The following is an 18,777-nucleotide window of genomic DNA, read 5'->3' on the forward strand; positions in this document are numbered from 1 at the left end:
CAGCGGGCAGGGCCCGGCTGGAGGTTCCCCTCTCCCGGCTGCAGCCCGGGCTCCGGGCTCCCAGCACCAGCCGCCGGGGCTCGGGGATCTCGCCGGGAGCCTGGGAGCCAGAGTCCCCGCAGCGGCTGCGAGTCACTTCTTGCGGCTGGGCCTGAGCCCCGCGATCGCTCCCCCCAGAGCCGCCCCCCAGCCGCTCCCGGGTCCTAGCGATCAACCCACCGCCGCTGCAGCATCCCTGTGCCCGGCTCCTGTTACACTCCCAGGCTCCAAGGTCAGAAGGGTGGGACCGTTTTTCATCTAGCCTGGGGAAATAGGTGTCACATTTTCCTAAAATACTTAATTAACTTTAGGAGAAACCAGTAAATATGCAGAGAGGTAAGCAGGGAAATGATCCCGCTATTGTGGGGAACTTTCCTGACAAAAAGAAAAGGAGTACTTGTGGCACTTTAGAGACTAACAAATTTAAACAGCCTCCCTGCCTCCCCGTGGAATCGAATAGCAGAAGGATCTGAGGCCAAGTTTCCTCTTCCCTCACCCAGAGCCTGCCTCACCTTCGGGGCTCCCTTTCCACTCTCCTGTGTGGCAAAGTCCTTATAACCCTGACAAGGCTGGGCCCAGGCTTCCTGAGGGCCTTGCCCCCCAACCTGGTTGTGACCACTCAGGACACGGGCTAGAGCGTCCCCACTCCGGGTCTTCCTCCGCTCTGGATACTTCCCTGACCATTATCTATACCCCAGAACAAATGCAATTTATTAAACAGCAGCTAATAAAAGAAATCAGGAAGCAATGGGAAAGGTGAAAGGAAAACACTTAGCCCCACTCTATGGGCCCTGGGGAAGCACAAACAGTGTCTCTGGAATGCCAGGGCAGTTCACAGTCGTCCCTCCCATGTCCCAGGCTTCCTGCCCAGGCCCTGGCTGTGCTGCGGGTCAGACACCTGCTTTGGTGGTGAACACACGCCTTCAGGCTGTAGGTGACAGGACCTTTCTTCCCAGTGTCCCCAGAAAGGAGCAAATCCAGAGGACAAATAAAAAGCCCCTGAACGTGGTAATCTCTGTCAACTGATGGGGAGGGGGCAGGGGGGTGGACGCATGATCTTTGAGCACTTCTGGCTGCTGACCTAGTTCTGTCCCTGCCCTCCCCCAGGGTTCCACGGGGTGCAGGCCATGGATTGGGACACCCCATGGGGGGCGGGGAAATGCCAGTACGACGGGGATGACTTCATCAGCTTCCACGACCAGCCTCAAGCCCCTTACTCCTGTCTGCGTCCCGACTCCCCCCCTCTCAGAGCCATGGCCCTGCTCCCGGCCCCATCTGAAGAAGTTGGGGGGTGCAGACAGGAAGAAGCGGGGGAACCGCACCCCTACTCTAAAAAATGTTCCACTGGGCCCAGAGTAATTCCAGCCTCTCCACCTGTGGTTTGCCGGGCTAAACCCGTCAGGTTAACAGCCGGGATGCTGGGCAGATGCCCATGTTGTGAACTCCTTAACGTGTAACCAGTACAATTTTAATAGTTGAAACAGTTACTTTTCAAATGCTATTTTCATCCCTAGTCAGGATACCTGCCTTGTAGCCTCTGAGCCCTTAGGTGGAAGCCTCCACCAACCCCCAAAACTTCCCTGACTATTTGCAGTAAAAGAATTCCCCTCTGGCTGCTGGGTGGGGCAGCCCCTCCTCCTCTTCTGCCCCATGCGGTGGAGGAGCTGCTCTTGTATCTCTCCCTCTCCTTCTCCCCGACCCCCACCCCCTTTCCCTCCCTTCCCCAGCCAGTCTCCTCTTGCTCCCACAGCCTCCCCTCCCCACATCCCCCCTTTCCTTTGCAGTGACCCCCACACACACTCAGAGTTTCCCTCTATTGCAGCCCTGTTCTCATCTGTCCCCTATGTCTTCCCTGATTCCCCTGCATCTGCCCCTGACCCATCCTTCATCCCCCTTCAATCCCACCTTATCTACATCCCCTTCCCTGCTTCAGCCCGCTTTCAGCTCCCCACCTTGGGAGAAGCTAAAAAAAAAATTAATTGACTCTCCTTCGGCAGGAGGCAGGCAAGTGGGAAATGCCAGCCAGAGGAGGCACATTGTTTTTAAGTGAGCCAAGTAGGCAAGACAGATCAGACTCCTGAAAGAGGTACCGTGGTGGGGAAAGACTGAGAGCCACTGGCATATAGGACCAAGAGAAAGAGCACACTGAAAATCAGACAATGGTGGGCAGACCATTTCAGCAGTTTACTGGACTATAACTGGGGGACAAGAACAGCACCCTGCAGTCCTTCAGGAAGCCAAAAGGAGAGCATGCTTTGCATTCATGAAAAGGGGGATTTCATCAATGGTGGCTGGTGGCCCTAGGAGAATGCTTTAGCCATGGATTTTACCTGTTAAAGTTAAACTTAGCCTATCTGAATCCTGTTATACCTGGCGTTTGGTGTGTAACCTGTTGGTCTTATTGCTTCGCTCACTATCTCTTCAATCTTAGCTAATAAACTCCTGTTTGTTTTCACTAAAAATATATCTCAGTGCTGTGATGTTCTGTTGGCACTGATCCTCAGTTGAATCAAACAAGCTGGTGTTGTCCCGATGGCCTACCTGGGAATTTCTGAGTGTCCAGTGGAGAGGGGGTGGTCACTACAGAAGGACACGTCAGAGGGGCTGGAGACAAGGTTGCGCCCAGTGTTAGTCTGCAAGGCAAAGTTAGGACTGGCAGAGCCCTGATGAGTTTTTGTGGGGAGGTAAAAGGGTGGGCGTGACAGGGAACTGACACCCATTGAAGCAGAAGCACGACTCCCTCGCACTGAGACAGGGGTGGAAACAAGGAGATTCACTGTCCAGGGTGTTGGGACGGTGCTGAATTATTATGAATTACTGCGCTTCCTATTAATGAATGTGGTGAACATGAATGTGGTACGGCTTGACATGTTTGAATTTGCTAGAGGATTCTGGGAGCAGGGCCTTCTGAGCATCAAACGTTTAAAGTGGAAATTCTCTATTCTGCGTGTCTGTTCTGTTACCGACCTTTGTCAGTCAATATGCCGGCTCACTAGGTAAAGAAAACGTATAAACATGAGATCAGTGAGCTTGGCACAAGCTGGCCCAGGGCAAAATGACCAGAATGACCCCTTTGGAAGGCATCGCGCTGACAGCTTATGTGAATGATTGATGAGAGCGTAACCGTGGGGTGATGTCTGGTCGGTACCCCTTCTGCAGTCCCTTCCAAAGTATTAATTAGGAGAAAATTAGTAATAAAAGGTCCACAGGGCATGGGACTCCTTTGGAAACCACTGCCTCGGGGGAATCCTTGATAGACCATGTGCCTGAGACGAGAAGACAATGAAAGAGATAAATCCTCCTCTAGATCGGTAGCTATACCCGCTATGCTAGCCAATCAGAATACTGCATGGGGCCAGCATAAATACTGAGGGTTTGTTTTTGGGGAACTGAGGCTCACTAGGGAGACGTGCATTAGTTAACTTTATACTGTGTCTGTGATTCTTTCTCAAATAAACTGTTTTGCATGGAGTCTACTGAATCTGACTTGTTGACGGGTACCGGGAACATTCTGCCCAGCTGTGAGCCGTTAAAGATCCATTTCAACATTTGGTAGTAGAGGATGGTGACCATGCCAGTGAATAAGTCAACTGTTTCTGAACTGGTTGGATAAGCTAAAATATTGTCTTAAGATATTAGACTCAGTGGCCGGGGAAATGAGGATGGGATCAGATTGGGATCAGATTGGTTACAGATTATTGGGAGAGAGGAAAATACATAGGCACGTGGAGTTGAATTAGTGCTATCTTCAAGTCTATGATGTTCTGCAAGTGTGAGCAAGACGGGTTTACTCCTGAGAAGAAGGGGGACACCCTGAAGCCTCCGGCTATGGTTGATGAGTGCTTGTTAAGATAGGTGTTTAAAAGCTTGGGGTCTATCCATGTGTAACTGCTGCAGTCTCTACACTGCATACAAAAGTGTTGGACAACTTGTTGGGGAATCAAGAGGGCTATTCCCCCAAGAAAGTCCAAACAGCAGCATGAGTCACCTGTGCAATGTCTCAGGCTGTAAATAAGCTCTCAGAAAAGCACAATGCCTGTGAATATGAAATGGAAAATTTGGAACAGGAACAGAAAAGCTAAAATTGCAACGTGAAAATCAGAAACAAAATTTGGGTAGTTGGATGAGGGCGGGGGTCCCAGGGCGTGGTCAGGGAGCAGGTTGGGTTGGATGGCGTTAGGGGTCCCAGGGCATGGTCAGGGAGCAGGGGGTTTGGATGGGGGTGGGGGTGACGGGAGGTGGGCAGGGGGAGTGGATAGGAGGAAGGAGATCCGGGGGGCAATCAAGGGTCAGGGAGTGGGGCGGGGTTGGATAGGGGGCACAGCCTCCCCCAGCCTTCCCTACCTGTCCATACAATTTTGGTACCGGGTGTGGCCCTCAGGCCAAAAACTTTGCCTACCCCTGCTCTAGAGTCATTGTCACCCTCTTGCTCTGACCCAGGAGCTATTTAATTATTTAGCCAAAGTGGAGCACCATGATCAGAAGAGATTGAGGGGGATCCTCACATCAGAATATCCCAGACTCCCATGGTTAGGGCAGTCACCTGAGAGGTGCCAAATCTCTGTTCAAACCCTTCTTTCCCGTCAGGCAGAGCAGGGAGTAGAACCTGAGTCTCCCATATGCCAGGCGAGTGTCCTAACCACTGGACTCAATGTTATAAAGAGCCTCTGCCAGCACCCCCTCTGGGTTTTGCCTGAGCCCTGATCCAAAAGGGGTGCTCAGCACACTCAGCTACAGGATTGGGCCCCACAGGCAAGAGAGGCTTTCCACTGCCGGCCTTCTGCTTGGAGGCTCCTTCTGGGGTTTAGGTGAGAGGCAGGTGTCTGGACGCCGAGAAGGAGGCAGCAGGGCCCAGGCCCAGAAGCAGAAATTTAGGAACCGTGGGAAATTTTCCCCTCGAAATATTGGTGCTGAGTGAGTTTAGGCCCCTGCAGAGTTAGGGGCAGCCAGGCAGAGGTTTTCTGGATTTCAGTGGCACCTAATTCTGGGAGTCAGGGGTCGAAACCTGGGCTTTAGCCACCTAAGTCCCACTGGGGATCTGGGTCGTCACTGCTCTGTGCCTCAGTTTCCCATCTGTGAAATGGGGAGAACGTCACTTGCCTTCACTGTAAAGTGCTTGAGCTCTACAGATGAGAAGTGCTATGTACGTGCTAGGAGAGCACGAGGGTGATGAAATGGCCCATGAGTCTCCACATGACCGTGACCTGCCATCACAGGGAAAGACAGAAGATTAGAGGCAGGAAATTGTTTCTCATTTTGACTCTCTGGGCTTCTGTGTCCGGGACCAAGATCAATTCCTGCTGTCCCATCTGGGGGAACTGGGGGAACTGGACAGGGAGATTGGGAAGAAATTAAGTGAAAATGCCACCAACTTTTCCAAGCCAATATCTCCTCTTTACAAGCCGATCAGTGAGCTGCAGGGGCAGGGCCAGCAGCCAGCGAGTGAATTCCTGTAGGTGAGACTGTTCCAGCCACCCAGACCCCTGCACAGAGACAGGACAGATCCTGAATCCTGGGCGCTGGAGTCCGGCACTCAGAGATCACAGCGTAACTCAGTGTGTGCATGGCAGAGACGGGAATTATTACTGTTCTTTGCAGAGATACAGACGTGCAGATGTTAGAGGTGAAAAGCCCCATTCGCTCAGAGAATCCATGGCTTTGGGTCCAGGGCAGGGCCTCTGTTTCTGGTGTTTGTAAAATCCCTTTTAATCCCTGTTGACGCCTGGCGGTTACCGTTTCACTGGTTTGCTTGTTCTCCCTAATTCTTTCCCTGCAGCCTTTACTGTCCCTGAATAGTCTTGTTTCTTTGGCTCCCTCCCACTTTCCATTCCCAGGACAGGTTGGTTTGTCCTCAGACCTCAGGGCAACCCCTTAGGGAGCCACTGGCTGATTCTCATTCCTGCACTCAGCGTTGTCAGGGCTGTCAGAGGCTGGTGCTGGCCTTGAGTTCAGTGGGCCAGACCCAGCCAGCCATTTTTATGCAGAATTCCCCAGTGTGCTGAGAGCTGCATTGATAACACATGTATCCAGGTGGTCTGCTGGGCTGGGGCCTTTCACGGATTGGATTCAGCAACTGCCAGCACATGGTTTGCTGAAATCTCATCCCCTAATGCTGCTGCAAACTCTGATCCCTTCCCTCATTCTGCATTTGCTGAAAGGAGGATGTAACTTACCAGGCACAGAGCAATCGCCCTGTATCCCAGAGTCCAACAGCCCCACCCCACTGTGAGACATATTAGACCGAGTGCTCTTTTCTCTTCGTTTCCCCTCTAGGACTTCAGAGGCACCTCGACCAGGCACGTGGCTCCTTCTCACTCCCCCTCACAGTTCTTGAGCCTGGGCAGGGGCTTGGCCACCAGGTGAAAGCCATGTCTCCCCAGGGCACCTCAGCACAGTGTGGACAGGAGCCACATTTCCGCTACTTTCATTTTGTTCAAGTTAACCTTGAGGTTCTGGCCCTGTGAACAAAACGGTGGATTTACCCATCCTGTGGGAAAGATTATGAACTTGTTACATCCCTGGGGGACTGGCTGCCTGTAGACACTAGGACCATTAAACCAGGGATGCAGCTCTGGCTGCAGCTTAGGACTTGCCTAGGTGCTGCTAAGGTCTGCATTGGCCCTTGCAGCCACTGAACAGGGGGCCCATAGAACCAGCCCACTCCCTGCCTCAGTTTCCCCATCTATAGAATGCCTGTGTGTCTCTTTGCATTACAGTCTGTGGAGGACAAGGGCCCTATGGTGCTGAGCTCTGAGCAGACCCGAAAAGCTTACGATTCAGTGTCCTGATCCTGAAAGGTCTCAGCATCCCAGTGATGCCAAAGGGACCGGAGTGGGGAAAGTTACAGCCACCATTTACCGCGAAAGGGGAAGAGCACAAAAATGCCACCCCAGCTGTCTGACTGAATGTCTCTAAGTAACCAGCTGCACACAGTACATCCGACAGCCAGGGGAGAGAAATTACAGGTACTATATGTATCATTCCATCTTTTTCCTTTCCGTAACCCTGTACCAAAGCACTGAATCTGCTCTGCTCTGCAACGCTGAGTGAAGACTCAGGTACCTAAGACAGCAGCAGGGGAAAGGTGTTTGAACGATGCTCACAAATCTCAAGCCGCGCGGAGATCAGCAAAAGGGCAGCACTTCACTCCGCTGAGCTGCAACGTCTAGTAAGCACGTTGTTAACCTGCTGCGGCGCTGGACCCGGGTAACTAGCTGCATCCGCAGCAGCATCTCTGCGCAGCACGGCTTCCCCGCCACAGCTGAGTTCCCTCTCCGTGTCCCCGATGGCGGCTTCCCGACTGCCCCAGGCCTCCTCCATCTGTCCCCACATCCCCTCCTGCAGTCGCAATGGCAAGTGGCCTGAGAGGTCTCTGTTTATCCCACACCACGTACCCTGCAGGCCCCTAGTGCGAGCTCCCCTCACACCGGCTGCCCTCGGCCATTGGGCCCCAGCCCTCACCTGGGGGACGGGAGCTTGGTCTCCCTGCAGTCCCTGGTCTCTCTGCTGGGACGGACAAACTGGGAGAAAATGGGAGCAGGCCTTGCTGGGCGTGGTTGTGTTACACTCAGGGCCACCTGCCCCCCTAGGGCCCAGGCTGAGATCCCAGCACATTCCACAGGCCCCTGAGCCGCCAGCAGATGGACTCTCAGCCTCGGTCCCTGTGGTGGTGGGGGAGGCTCTGGGTCATTGCCCTGGGGGAGCTGCTGCGGGAGGGAGGAGATTTAGCTCCTCACAGACAATTTTAACAGTTCTAAAGCTTCAACTTTTTGAATCTCAGAGTCTACTGTCATTAAATAGTTCTGGTCTGACCAAAATATTGTCTGATTCCTTAACCGCCCCCCGCCCCCTAATTTCTCACAACCATGACAATTTTATTTCGAATGAAAGGCTTAAATCCCAGATTGTTGTGCAACGGTGAAAGTTTTAATCAATAAATGCAAAAATTGCTTAAAATAAACATTATCTGTCACAATTATATAGTATAAAAAAACTCTGCCAAGCCTGATTATCTCGCCTTAGACACACAGCTCCTGCTCCTCCTGGGTCCTAACAGCAGGGGTCATTTTCAGGCAAGGAAACACCCCCTTGCTGCTGCAGGCGGGGCATAGTGTGAACTCAGGAAATGGAAACAAAGCCTGTCCCACTGCCCGGAGGGAGCCATGGCTGCAGAGAGCCCCTTGGAAAGTCTCCAGGAGGAAGCGACATGTCCCGTCTGTCTGGAGTATTTCACACACCCTGTCACTCTGGAGTGTGGGCACAATTTCTGCCAAGCCTGCATCGCCCAGTGCTGGGAGGGACCCGACACAGCCGCCTCCTGCCCTCAGTGCAGAGAAACTGTGCAACAGAGAAACCTCAGGCCCAATGTGCTGCTGGGAGACATGGTAGAAATCGCCAAGCGGCTGAGTTTCCAGGCAGCGAAGGGAGCAGGAGGGGGCGGGGTGTGTGGGGAACACCAGGAGGCTCTGAAACTGTTCTGTGAAGAGGATCAAACCCCCATCTGTGTGGTGTGCGACAGATCCCGGGCTCACCGCGCGCACATGGTGGTTCCCATAGCGGAGGCTGCCCAGGAGTACAAGGTAGGGAATTGCTGTCAGATTTTAGAGGAGCAGCCGCGTTAGTCTGTATTTGCAAAAAGAAAAGGAGGTCTTGTGGCACCTTAGAGACTAACCAATTTATTTGAGCCTAAGCTTTCGTGAGCTACAGCTCACTTCATTCAATGGGTTAACTTTTGGGTTTTAATTACAGGCTAATTTCACTGAGAGTTACCTGTCACAGGTGTGACTCACCATCCAACTTTGTAAAGTCTTCATTGTATGGGGAGATGCGATCACAACATTCAGAGGGGTAGCCGTGTTCTGTATCCACAGAAACAAAGAGGAATTGCAATGGGTTTTTCACCTTCAGTCCATTTGAAGCCCCTCTGAAGAAGTGGGTCTTTACCCACAAAAGCTTATGCCCAAATAAATGTATTCGTCTTTAAGGTGCCACTGGACTCCTTGGTTTTTTTTTATAACAAAATTAATGATCTGGCAGTGTGGAAACAGAGTCAAAATATCAAGTCTTTAAAGCAGGATCTACCCTACCCCTTCCCTGAGGCCCTGCCCCTTCCCCCCAATGCCCCGTTCACTCCATACCCCCCTCTCTCCATTGCTCGCTCTCCCCCACTCTCACTCACTTTTACCAGTTTGGGGCAGGGGGTTGGGTTTGGGGTGCAGGCTCTGGGCTGAGGCCAAGGGGTTTGCAGTGTGGGAGGAGGGATCTGGGCTAAGCCTGGGGCAGGGGGTTGGGATGCATGGTGGGGTGAGGGTGCAAGCTCTGGGAGGGAGTTTGGGTGTAGGGGGGGCTCCGGGCTGGGGCAGAGTGTTGGGGTGCAGAAAATGGTACAGGGTGCTGACTCTGGGAGGAGGGTCAGGGCTGGGGCAGGGGGTATGGGGTGCAGAAGGGGGTGCTGCGTGCAGACGGGTGGCAATGACTTACCTCGGGCGGCTCCCGGTAAGCAGTGCACTGGGGCTAAGGCAGGCTTCCAGCCTGCCCCAGCCCTACGCCACTCCTGGAAGGGGCAAATGTGCCCCTGTGGCCCCTGGGGGGGGCATAAAATCATAGAATTATAGAATATTAGGGTTGGAAGAGACCTCAGGAGTCGTCTAGTCCAACCCCCTGCTTAAAGCAGGACCAATCCCCAACTAAATCATCCCAGTCAGGGCTTTGTCAAGCCGGGCCTTAAAAACCTCTAAGGAAGGGGAATCCACCACCTCCCTAGGTAACCCCTTCCAGCGCTTCACCACCCTCCTGGTGAAAAAGTTTTTCCTAATATCCAACCTAAACCTCCCCCACTGCAACTTGAGACCATTACTCCTTGTTCTGTCATCTGCCACCGCTGAGAATAGCTGAGCTCCATCCTCTTTGGAACCCCCCCATCAGGTAGTTGAAAGCAGCTATCAAATCCCTCCTCACTCTTCTCTTCTGCAGATTAAATAAGCCCAGTTCCCTCAGCTTCTCCTCGTAAGTCATGTGCCCCAGCCCCCTAATCATTTTGGTTCCCCTCCACTGGACTCTCTCCAATTTGTTCTCATCCATTTTGTAAAAGCGGCAAAGAGTCCTGTGGCACCTTATAGACTAACAGACGCATTGGAGCATAAGCTTTGGTGGGTGAATACCCACTTCATTGGATGTATGTAGTGGAAATTTTCCAGAGGCTTATTCCAGAGGTTTATACCTGGCTCTGGAAATTTCTCCTACATGCATCCGACGAGGTGGGTATTCACCCACCAAAGCGTATGCTCCAATACGTCTGCTAGTCTATAAGGTGCCACAGGACTCTTTGCCACTATTACAGATCCAGACTAACACGGCGACCCCTCTGATACTTGATCCTTTCTGTAGTGGGGGGACCAAAACTGGTTGCAATACACCAGGTGTGGCCTAACCAGTACCGAATAGAGGGGAATAATCACATCCCTTGATGTGCTGGCCATGCTCCTACTAATGCAGCCCAATATGCCGTTGGCCTTCTTGGCAACAAGGGCACACTGCTGACTCATATCCAGCTTCTCATCCACTGTAATCCTCAGGTCCTTTTCTGCAGAACTACTGCTTAGCCCAGGGATCACAAACTCAAATCACCAGGACGGCCACATGAGGACTAGTACATTGGCCCGAGGGCCACATCACTGACACCCTCCCCCCGGTGCCCCCAACCCTGCCCCCACTCCACCCCTTCCATAAGGCTCCACCCCGACTCCACCTCTTCCCACCCCTTCCTCGCCCTCATTCCAACCCCTTCCCCAAATCCCTACCTCTGCTCCGCCTCTTCTCTGCCTCCTCCCCTGAGCGGGCGGCTCCCCGCTCCTCCCCTCTCTCTCCTGGAAAACGTTAAGCACCACCAAACACCCACTTCCAACCACCTCTCAAGTATCCAGATGAAACCTCCCAAATCCTTTCTGTTTCCTCAGGAAAGAATCCAGGCCCATTTGAAGACTCTGAGGGAAGAGAGAGAAAAGCTCCTGGGATTGAAAGCGACTAGAGAGGGGAATAGCCGGGAGTATCTGGTAAGGTGCCTGTTGTTATTAACCGGCAGGGACTGGCTGTGGGAGGTCTGTTTGGAGGCAGACTCCTGTGTAGCCTTGGTGAACATGAGCTTGTGTGTGTTTCTCCTTGATCATGGATTGCTGGGTTAGATTCACGTGTAGACAAGCCCTAAGCTTCCATTGCAGTTGATGAGTTAATGTCTAGCCCTTGTGGCTCTCCCAGAAATCCTCCCCAAGTGAACTGAATGTCCCTGTGAGGTGCTGTCCACTATGTCTGGTCATTTTGTGCATTTTTTAAATGTTTGTTTCTTTTAACTCCCCTGGCGTCTCTGTCAGTGTAGTGCTGAGTCCTGCCTCCTGCTGCTCTGGATCTGAATTTCCAGAGACCATAAATAACAGAATAAGCTGACCATGACAAGCATGGAAACATCCCTTTCAGAGGAATACCGGGGCCAAAGGGGAAGGTGTGAGAGAATCCCCTGCCTAGTACCCACAGAGTAGAGTCAAACGTCAGAAATCTTAGGATTTTCAAAGCAATTCAGCCTCCTGCACACTCAGCTCTCCATGAAAGGACCCCGGGCTCCATCCATGTCCCTGACCATCCCTTGCCCTATTTTCATACAGAAACAAACACAAACCAAGAGGCAGAAGATTGTGTCTGAATTTCAGCAACTGCGGCAGTTCCTGGGGGAACAAGAGCAACTCCTGCGGGCCCAGCTGGAGAAGCTGGAGGAGGAGATTGTGAGGATCCAGAAAGAAAATGTCAGTAAACTCTCCAAACAGATTTCCCGTCTCAGCGAGCTGATCAGTGAGATGGAGGGGAAGTGTCAGAAGCCAGCGAGTGAATTCCTGCAGGTCAGACTGAACGAGAAACAGAGGCGGGTGCTCCAGGGCAGCCAGCTCCCCCACTCAGTGCTGCCCACCAGCAGCCCCGCTGATCAACTCTTCCCCCTCCCTCCAGCACCTCCCGCCTGCCGCGATTTGTGTGCAGCAGAGGTTGGGAGGGAGGGGGAAGAGCGAGGAGGGAGTGTGCTCACGGGAGGAGAAAGGGTGGAGTGGGAGCGGGAAGATTTGGGTTGGGAGGTGGCATTGTGGGAAGGTTTGGAGTGGGGGTGGGGCATGGGATTGAGCACCTCCAGGGACAATTGGAAACTGGCACTTGTCATTAGAAACATGCCAGATCCCCACACAGGGAAGGGAGGGCTCCTAAATCACAAGCAAGTGGAGTCCAGCAGTTGGAGACCATGGTGTTATTCGGCGCGTGCATTGCTGACATGTGACTAACTATTATTCTTTGCAGAGTCACAGACACAGAGATATCAGAGATGGAAAAGCCCCATTAGCTCAGAGAATCCATGACCCTGGGCCAGGGCAGGGCCTCTCTTCCTCATACTTCCTAAATCCCTTCCCTAGAATCCCCTGTGTGTGTGTGCCAGAGGGGACTGAAATTCTTTTGTCTCTCTCTCTCTTCTAGGATATTAGAAGCACCTTGAGCAGGTAAGTGGCTCTCTCACACTCCCCCTCATACTCCACAGTGCGGGCAAAGAGCTTGGTGGTAATGTTAGCACCACATCTCCCCAGAGCTCTACTGCAAAATGTGTGGGGAATGTCACATGTTGGATACAAATCTCGCTGATCAACTTCATCCTGAGGTTCCCACCCTTGTACAGAAGACTCTGGAATTCTCCATTCGCTGGGAAAGACTGACCTCAAGTATTTCCTAGAGATGTCACCTCCCGGAGGGACTGTCTGCCTCAGCATTGTAGGGATGGAATATGGGCCTGCCACTGCTGGGGCACCGGTCACTATTCAGCCCAGGGCAGCCGTGGTCAAGAGTCTTTCCCACCTGAGGACTGTTTGGAGACCTGTGTGGAATGAGCTGGGGAGGGGGAGTTGGTGTCTCAGTCTAGTTCCTAGAGGGCAGATTTCTACAGCACTTCACCTGGGAACCTCCTGTGCCTCAGAGCATGGAGGCCAAGGAGTGAGTTGCCCATGGAAACTCAATTTCCCTTTTGTCCCCAGAGCTGGTCTCTCCAGACCAGAGTAGAAGAGTATTAATGAGCCCTTTGAAGGGAAGGTTGTACGGCCATGGGCAGTGTTGCACCCTGCTCTGAGGCTGGGAGAAGTCGAGGAATTCTATCTCCAGGCCGTTAGAGCAGCGACTCACTAGCAAAAACATATAATCCGTCACACAATAAAATATAATCACGTGAAATTGTTTCTCTCCAGGTGTGAGAAGGGGCAGTTCCAACAGCCAGAGGAGATTTCTCCTGAACTGGAAGAGGGAGTCAGCGATTTCTCCTGGAAAATGATTGTGCTATCGGAGACTCTGGGGAAGTTCAAAGGTACCTAGAAGGGATCTAGGAGGGGAAACTGGGATGAGCCTCTGAGACTGAGGGAGGTGGCCAATTGGTTCACATTTAGATGGTGCTTCTGTTTAATTGTTGGGTGAGAATGTCACGCACTTGGGGTCCAAGTCACTCAGGTTGATTAATTCAAACCTTTATTTCTACCAAAAATATGTCTTGCCATGACAATTCCTGTTAAAGAAATAAATGACTCAGACTTTTGCCAGTACAGGGGTGAATCGGACTCATTGAGTCAACCTTCCCCCACCTCAATTTCCACATTTATAAAATGGTTTTATTATTATTCCTATTCCTGCCTAAGGAGGACAAGGCCCCGGCGTGCTGCTCTCCGTAGAGACGCTGAGTAAACAGCCCCAACAGCTCACAGTTAGAGTCAGGATTTAGGAAACTCTCAACATCTCATTAGTGTCAAAGGGAGCAAAGTGGGTAAAGTTACTTTTATGCCAAAGTTTTGCAGTCTCTAGGTTTAGGTTATGACAAAAGGCAGCAAGTGAATGAGACAAACCAACTGGAGTTTGAAGGGTGGGAGGGGAAAAGTAAATGTCACTGACAGATTATCCTGGGATGGTTGTGAGGCTGCAAGGATGTTGGTTCCATTGCTGGGAGATGCCTGAATGAGAAAGGAAAGAGACGGTTTCAGACCTTTTCATATTAAATATCTCAGTGTTTCTCTGTCATAATTAAGACAGTTCTACGAGTTGAGAGTGGGAATGCTGTTATAAACATGAAAGCCTGAAATCTCACCTCCTTTCTCCTTCCCCCCTCCAGACACTTTGCCATCTGCACTAGAGATGAAAAGAGGAGGATCCCTAGGAACATTCAGAGAGGGTGAGTTTGCAGCTGGAGATTGTCTTTGAATTATCCGAAAACGTCTTCATGAGATTGCAGCTAAAGTTACCAACCAAACCAATGCCGCCCACGACACACACAGCCCTAAAAACAACACACTGAGCAGTGAGGAGCTCCCACGCTGAAGTCACACAAACACTCCTGACACCAACCTGAGTGCTGAGTTTCTGCCCATGCTTATGAATAGAAACACTCTCCCTGAGCAGCACCCGAACACAGCTCTCTGCCCTGAGGACTGAAACATCCCTCTGCTTCACCCCAGTGCAGGGGGTCTCCCCCCTTGTGCTTCTCCAACATCCTGCCTTTCCCCTGGGCAGGGCTGGGCTCTCCCATTAGAGCTGCTTCCTGGATTGGGTAGATGCTCTCCCTGTGATTCTGGCAGCTCCTCCCTTCTCTCTAGGCTGGGGATGGGGCTCCTCCACCCAATGCCATTTCCTACTCTCTTTTCTTAATTGGCTCTTCCTACTCTGGCTGGCGAGTGGAGGCTGCATTTAGGGGATGGACCTTCCCTCTGGGGTTCAAAGCTGGTACCTGCCTCCTCTGCTCCCTCCTCACTAAAATCTTCCTTGCTGTGTCTCTGATGCTGGGAATGGAGCAACCCCAGGAGAGGGAGCAGGGAGCTGAAGCCTCAGCAAGCAAATGAAAAACCAATGAAGTGGCTCCACTTACACAGATTGAGGAGCTTCAGTGACATCTCTGCTCAGTCTCAGGTGCCCAGGACAGAGGCAGCTCCCTGGGATCCAGGCTTGTCCCAGCCAGATCAGGGCTGCTGGGGAGAGTGAGAAATGGCCCCAGCCTCCCCCCGGGCTGAGCTCTGCCACTCACGCTCTGATTCTCTCTCTCCCCAGAGAATGTGACTCTGGATCCAGACACGGCTCATCCCCACCTCATCCTGACTGAGGACTGGAAAAGTGTGAGACGGGGAGAGACACGGCAGCATCTGCCCAACACCCCTGAGAGATTTGACACTAAGCCCTGTGTGCTGGGCTGTGAGGGATTCACCTCAGGGAGACATTGCTGGGAGGTGGAGGTGGTGGGTGGGGGAGGTTGGGCTGTGGGGGTGGCCAGAGAGTCTGTGAGGAGGAAGGGATGGATCAGCTGTAGCCCTGACGGGGGGATCTGGGCTGTTGGGTGGTTGGGGGATCAGTTCTGGGCTCTCACCTCCCCTGAGACCCCCCTGCCCCGGCGTCGATTCCCCAGCAGGATCCGGGTTTGTCTGGACTGTGACCGGGGGCAGGTGACATTTATCGATGCTGGAGATGAGGCCCCGATCTTCACTTTCCCGCCGGGCTCCGTCCCTGGGGGGAGAATCCGCCCCTGGCTCTGGGTGTGGCTGGGATCCCAGCTCAGACTGTGTCCCTGAGGGAGGGCGGGGGGTGTAATCCCACTGCAGAACCAGAAATCAGCCTTTCTAGTGTCACACACGCCAGTCTTTGTGACCTTGGAGGACTCCTGTCTACCCAGCCCCTTGCTTCTCATATCTATGACCTGTGGAAGCCCCCCTTTCCCTACAGCCCCAGGGATGGGAGCGGGAGAGGGGAAGAACCCCTGGGGCTGCAGGCGGAGTGAGTGGCAGAGGCGGGGGCTGGGCAGGGGGCAGAACTAACAGCCGGGCTGGGGACAGGCAGAGGTGGGGGCTGGGCAGGGACCCAGCATGAATCAATCAGGGGTTGGGGGGCTGGGGAGAAGCAGCAGCAGGGAGCGGTTTGTGCAGATCTGTGGGATTGGATCTCATGGGGTCTCCCAGAGAGAACTCCTGACGCAGGGGCCCAAGTCACCTTTCCCCTGTAACTACAGGACAGCTGGTAACCCTGTAATTGTCACACTCAGGTGGGAGGGGGAGATGGGTAGGGGTGCAGATTGACCAAAAAACCCATTATATAACCTTAAAACAATCATCATTGTGTCAATCTTATGATTTTTTTTAAAACCTCCTGAGGTTGGCAGCACTGGGGGAGGCAGGGACAAGGCGGGTTGAACCAGAGGGAATTAGAAGAAGCAAGAAGAAAAATGTGAATGAAAATAAACGAAGAATAAAGGGAGAGTCTATGAGAAATGGTGGAAAACGGAAATGAGAAGAGTGACAGTTAAAAATCCCTGACGGGGAACCAGCCGGGGCAGCAAGAGGGGAAGGGATAAAATCAGGGGAAAGAAGGGAGCAGCCATGGGGGATGATCTGTGACAGGGAGGGGAGGAGAGTGGGAGAGTTACAGGGGTGGGAAGTGAGGACTAGAAAAATGATGAGTAGAAAAGTACAGTGTGGAAGAAAAAGGAGAAGGAACGGGAATGTGAGAGGGATGGAGAGACTTATTACAAGTTACTGAAAGTGAGACTGTAACTCATTAATTCCCGGACAACTGTATGGTTGTTGTGCCATTAAGAAAACTGTGCTCGGTAGCTGGGGATCTCCTTGCTGTGCTATGGTTCTTAAGGCTCCTTCTCAGCTGTCAGGCTGGGACAAGGGTGGTCGTGAGAAAGTTGGCAACCCTAATTCTGTAAATAAAACATTACAAACAGTTCTTCTTGTTTGTTCCACTGTACTGTCCCAGCTGCAGCTGCTGAGGGCAGCATCATGGGATTTGCTTCCAGACTTGGTTTTGTCCCCCCAACCCCCACAGGGAATATTGTGCCTGTAGGAGGAGAGTTTGGGGTTTATGGGATGTGTTACTAACCAGCCTGTGCTCTGTCTCTGTCCTGTGCACACCCGTGTCAATCAGGAATTGCTCAGCTGTGCTCTGCGGAGAGGTGACTGGTTGCACAGGGGACAATCCATGAAGGGACTTGGTGTTGCAATGCTGAGCGTCACAGGGCCTAGTTTGTAGGCAACTAGAAAATCACATTCTGCAGAGCTGAGGTGGGCCCTGAACTCCCTAGACAATGCGTGGGCATCACAGATACCGTACAGTGCGATTCACAAAAGCCAGCTCGGTGTGTGGCGGGGGAGCCACCTGAGCTAGCCCATGGGAGAGGCGACAAGGGGGGAGGGGTGTCCTAAGCCCTGCCCCCTCTCACCGACAGGTGCCTAAATTGGGGCTGCAGGGGGGCGTCGGTCTCTGCTCAGCCACCCACAGATGGGAACCCAGCGCCTGACGGTCACTGGCTCAGGCTCCTACAGCGTTTCTTGCTGGAATGAGGTGGGCACCTGCCTCGCTCCACACACAATGTGAGGGGCGGGGGGGAAGGGGAATGTGGTTTTGGTGATGTCACCCGGCTTGTAACGTTCACCCCCGTGGTGAGAGCACTCGGCTGGCACGTGGGAGACCCAGGTTCAGTTCTCTACCTAGAGCAGGGGGTTTTCAAGGTATGGGTCACGGCTGGTCAGGGGAAGGGGAACGACAAACTGCGGCCACTCGGTGCTGCGAACGGTGGTGCCTGCGGACGCTCAGTTAAAGGAAGCATCTTTCCAGCGGCTTTCCCTGACCAGCCATGACCCAGACTTTGAAAACCCCTGGGTCTAGAGTAGCTGAGGAATGTGAGGACCAACCTCAGGGCAGTTACAAAGCAGGGCACAAACCCCCCACTGGTTGTCTGTTCTGTATTTAGATTTCACTCGCCAGGTATCGAGTGTGATCCCCTCCAGCACTAAAACAGTCTTAACACGGGTGGTGGGTGAAGCTTCCCCTGGGGGAGGCTAGTTCCCTGTCCCACCTCTTGCACCCACATGCTACTCCAGGCCACCATCCTGCCCCCGTGAGGGTGGGGGTTGAGAAGGGATGCAGCGAGGTGGGGCGGGATCGCGAAGGGAAAGAGGGGTGAGGAGGGATGCGGCAACTGGTGGGCGGGTCGCCCAGGGATGAGGGTGTGAGGAGGGATGTGACAAGCAGGCGGGGGGGGGGGGAGGTGTCTCGTGGGGAGAGGGTGGGGGAGGGGCTGGACATGGCAGGTGGGGTGTTAAAAGTCACCAGCTGCTCTATCCTAGCTTCAGAAATGGTGGAAGATGTAGAAGGGGAGGTAGTCTCTCCCCAGCCCAGGAAGACCCCTTCCCAACCCAAGGCAAAGGGAGCAGGAGGTGTCAGCCCTGGAGGGAGAGACTCTCCCTAATATAGAAACCGGGAGAAGCATCCAGGAAAGAGCCCCCTTCAGCCGAAGGGAAAGGGATGTGACAGCCCTGAGTGGGAGTCCTCTCCATTCATGTCTCTGCATTCAATATGATATGTAGAAATATTCGCCAGAACTAACATGGTCAGAGATAAGAGTGTTTGGATGCTAGGCAGTGAGAAGGTTTCTGTTTCCCGGAGCATGTGTCCCAGAAATTGTTAGGTGCCACTGGACTGCTGTAAGGGGAATCCTAGAATCTGACCCCCAGGATCCCCAAATAATTCAAGCTTCTGGGACTGGAAGAGGAATAGCTCCCTCTCCTGGAATCCACTACCTTATTCCTTGGTGCAGAGCTGACTCTCCAGACAGCCACATGCTTAAACACACATCTCCCAGAACTCCGCACCAAGGTGAGAGCCTACTGGTTTCAGCTGAACTCTCTCTCTGGAGGC

The 18,777-nt window shown here is 52.9% G+C and overlaps 2 protein-coding genes across 7 annotated transcripts in view; one reads left to right on the forward strand and one right to left on the reverse strand.

Moving 5' to 3' along the window:
• LOC140898032 (uncharacterized) overlaps positions 1 to 18,777 on the reverse strand; it is a 131,070-nt gene that overhangs the window by 6,215 nt on the left and 106,078 nt on the right. The gene's annotated exons all lie outside the window — the stretch shown is intronic.
• Positions 8,174 to 16,806, forward strand: LOC140898065 (zinc finger protein RFP). The gene is made up of 7 exons (XM_073311523.2): positions 8,174 to 8,618; positions 10,995 to 11,090; positions 11,694 to 11,924; positions 12,544 to 12,566; positions 13,299 to 13,414; positions 14,207 to 14,266; positions 15,136 to 16,806. The coding sequence occupies exons 1-7, from the start codon at positions 8,202 to 8,204 to the stop codon at positions 15,648 to 15,650; spliced, it is 1,458 nt and encodes a 485-aa protein (XP_073167624.2). The 5' UTR covers positions 8,174 to 8,201; the 3' UTR covers positions 15,651 to 16,806.

The sequence above is a fragment of the Lepidochelys kempii genome, chromosome 14 (genome assembly GCF_965140285.1).
Source record: "Lepidochelys kempii isolate rLepKem1 chromosome 14, rLepKem1.hap1, whole genome shotgun sequence".
NCBI classification, from domain to species: Eukaryota; Metazoa; Chordata; order Testudines; family Cheloniidae; genus Lepidochelys; species Lepidochelys kempii.

Coding starts and splice junctions, on each gene's coding strand:
- LOC140898065 (XM_073311523.2), top strand. CDS start 8,202: ATGGCTGCAGAGAGCCCCTTGGAAAGTCTCCAGGAGGAAGCGACATGT. Junction 11,925..12,543: donor CAGCGAGTGAATTCCTGCAG/GTCAGACTGAAC, acceptor TCTCTCTTCTAG/GATATTAGAAGCACCTTGAG. Junction 12,567..13,298: donor ATTAGAAGCACCTTGAGCAG/GTAAGTGGCTCT, acceptor GTTTCTCTCCAG/GTGTGAGAAGGGGCAGTTCC.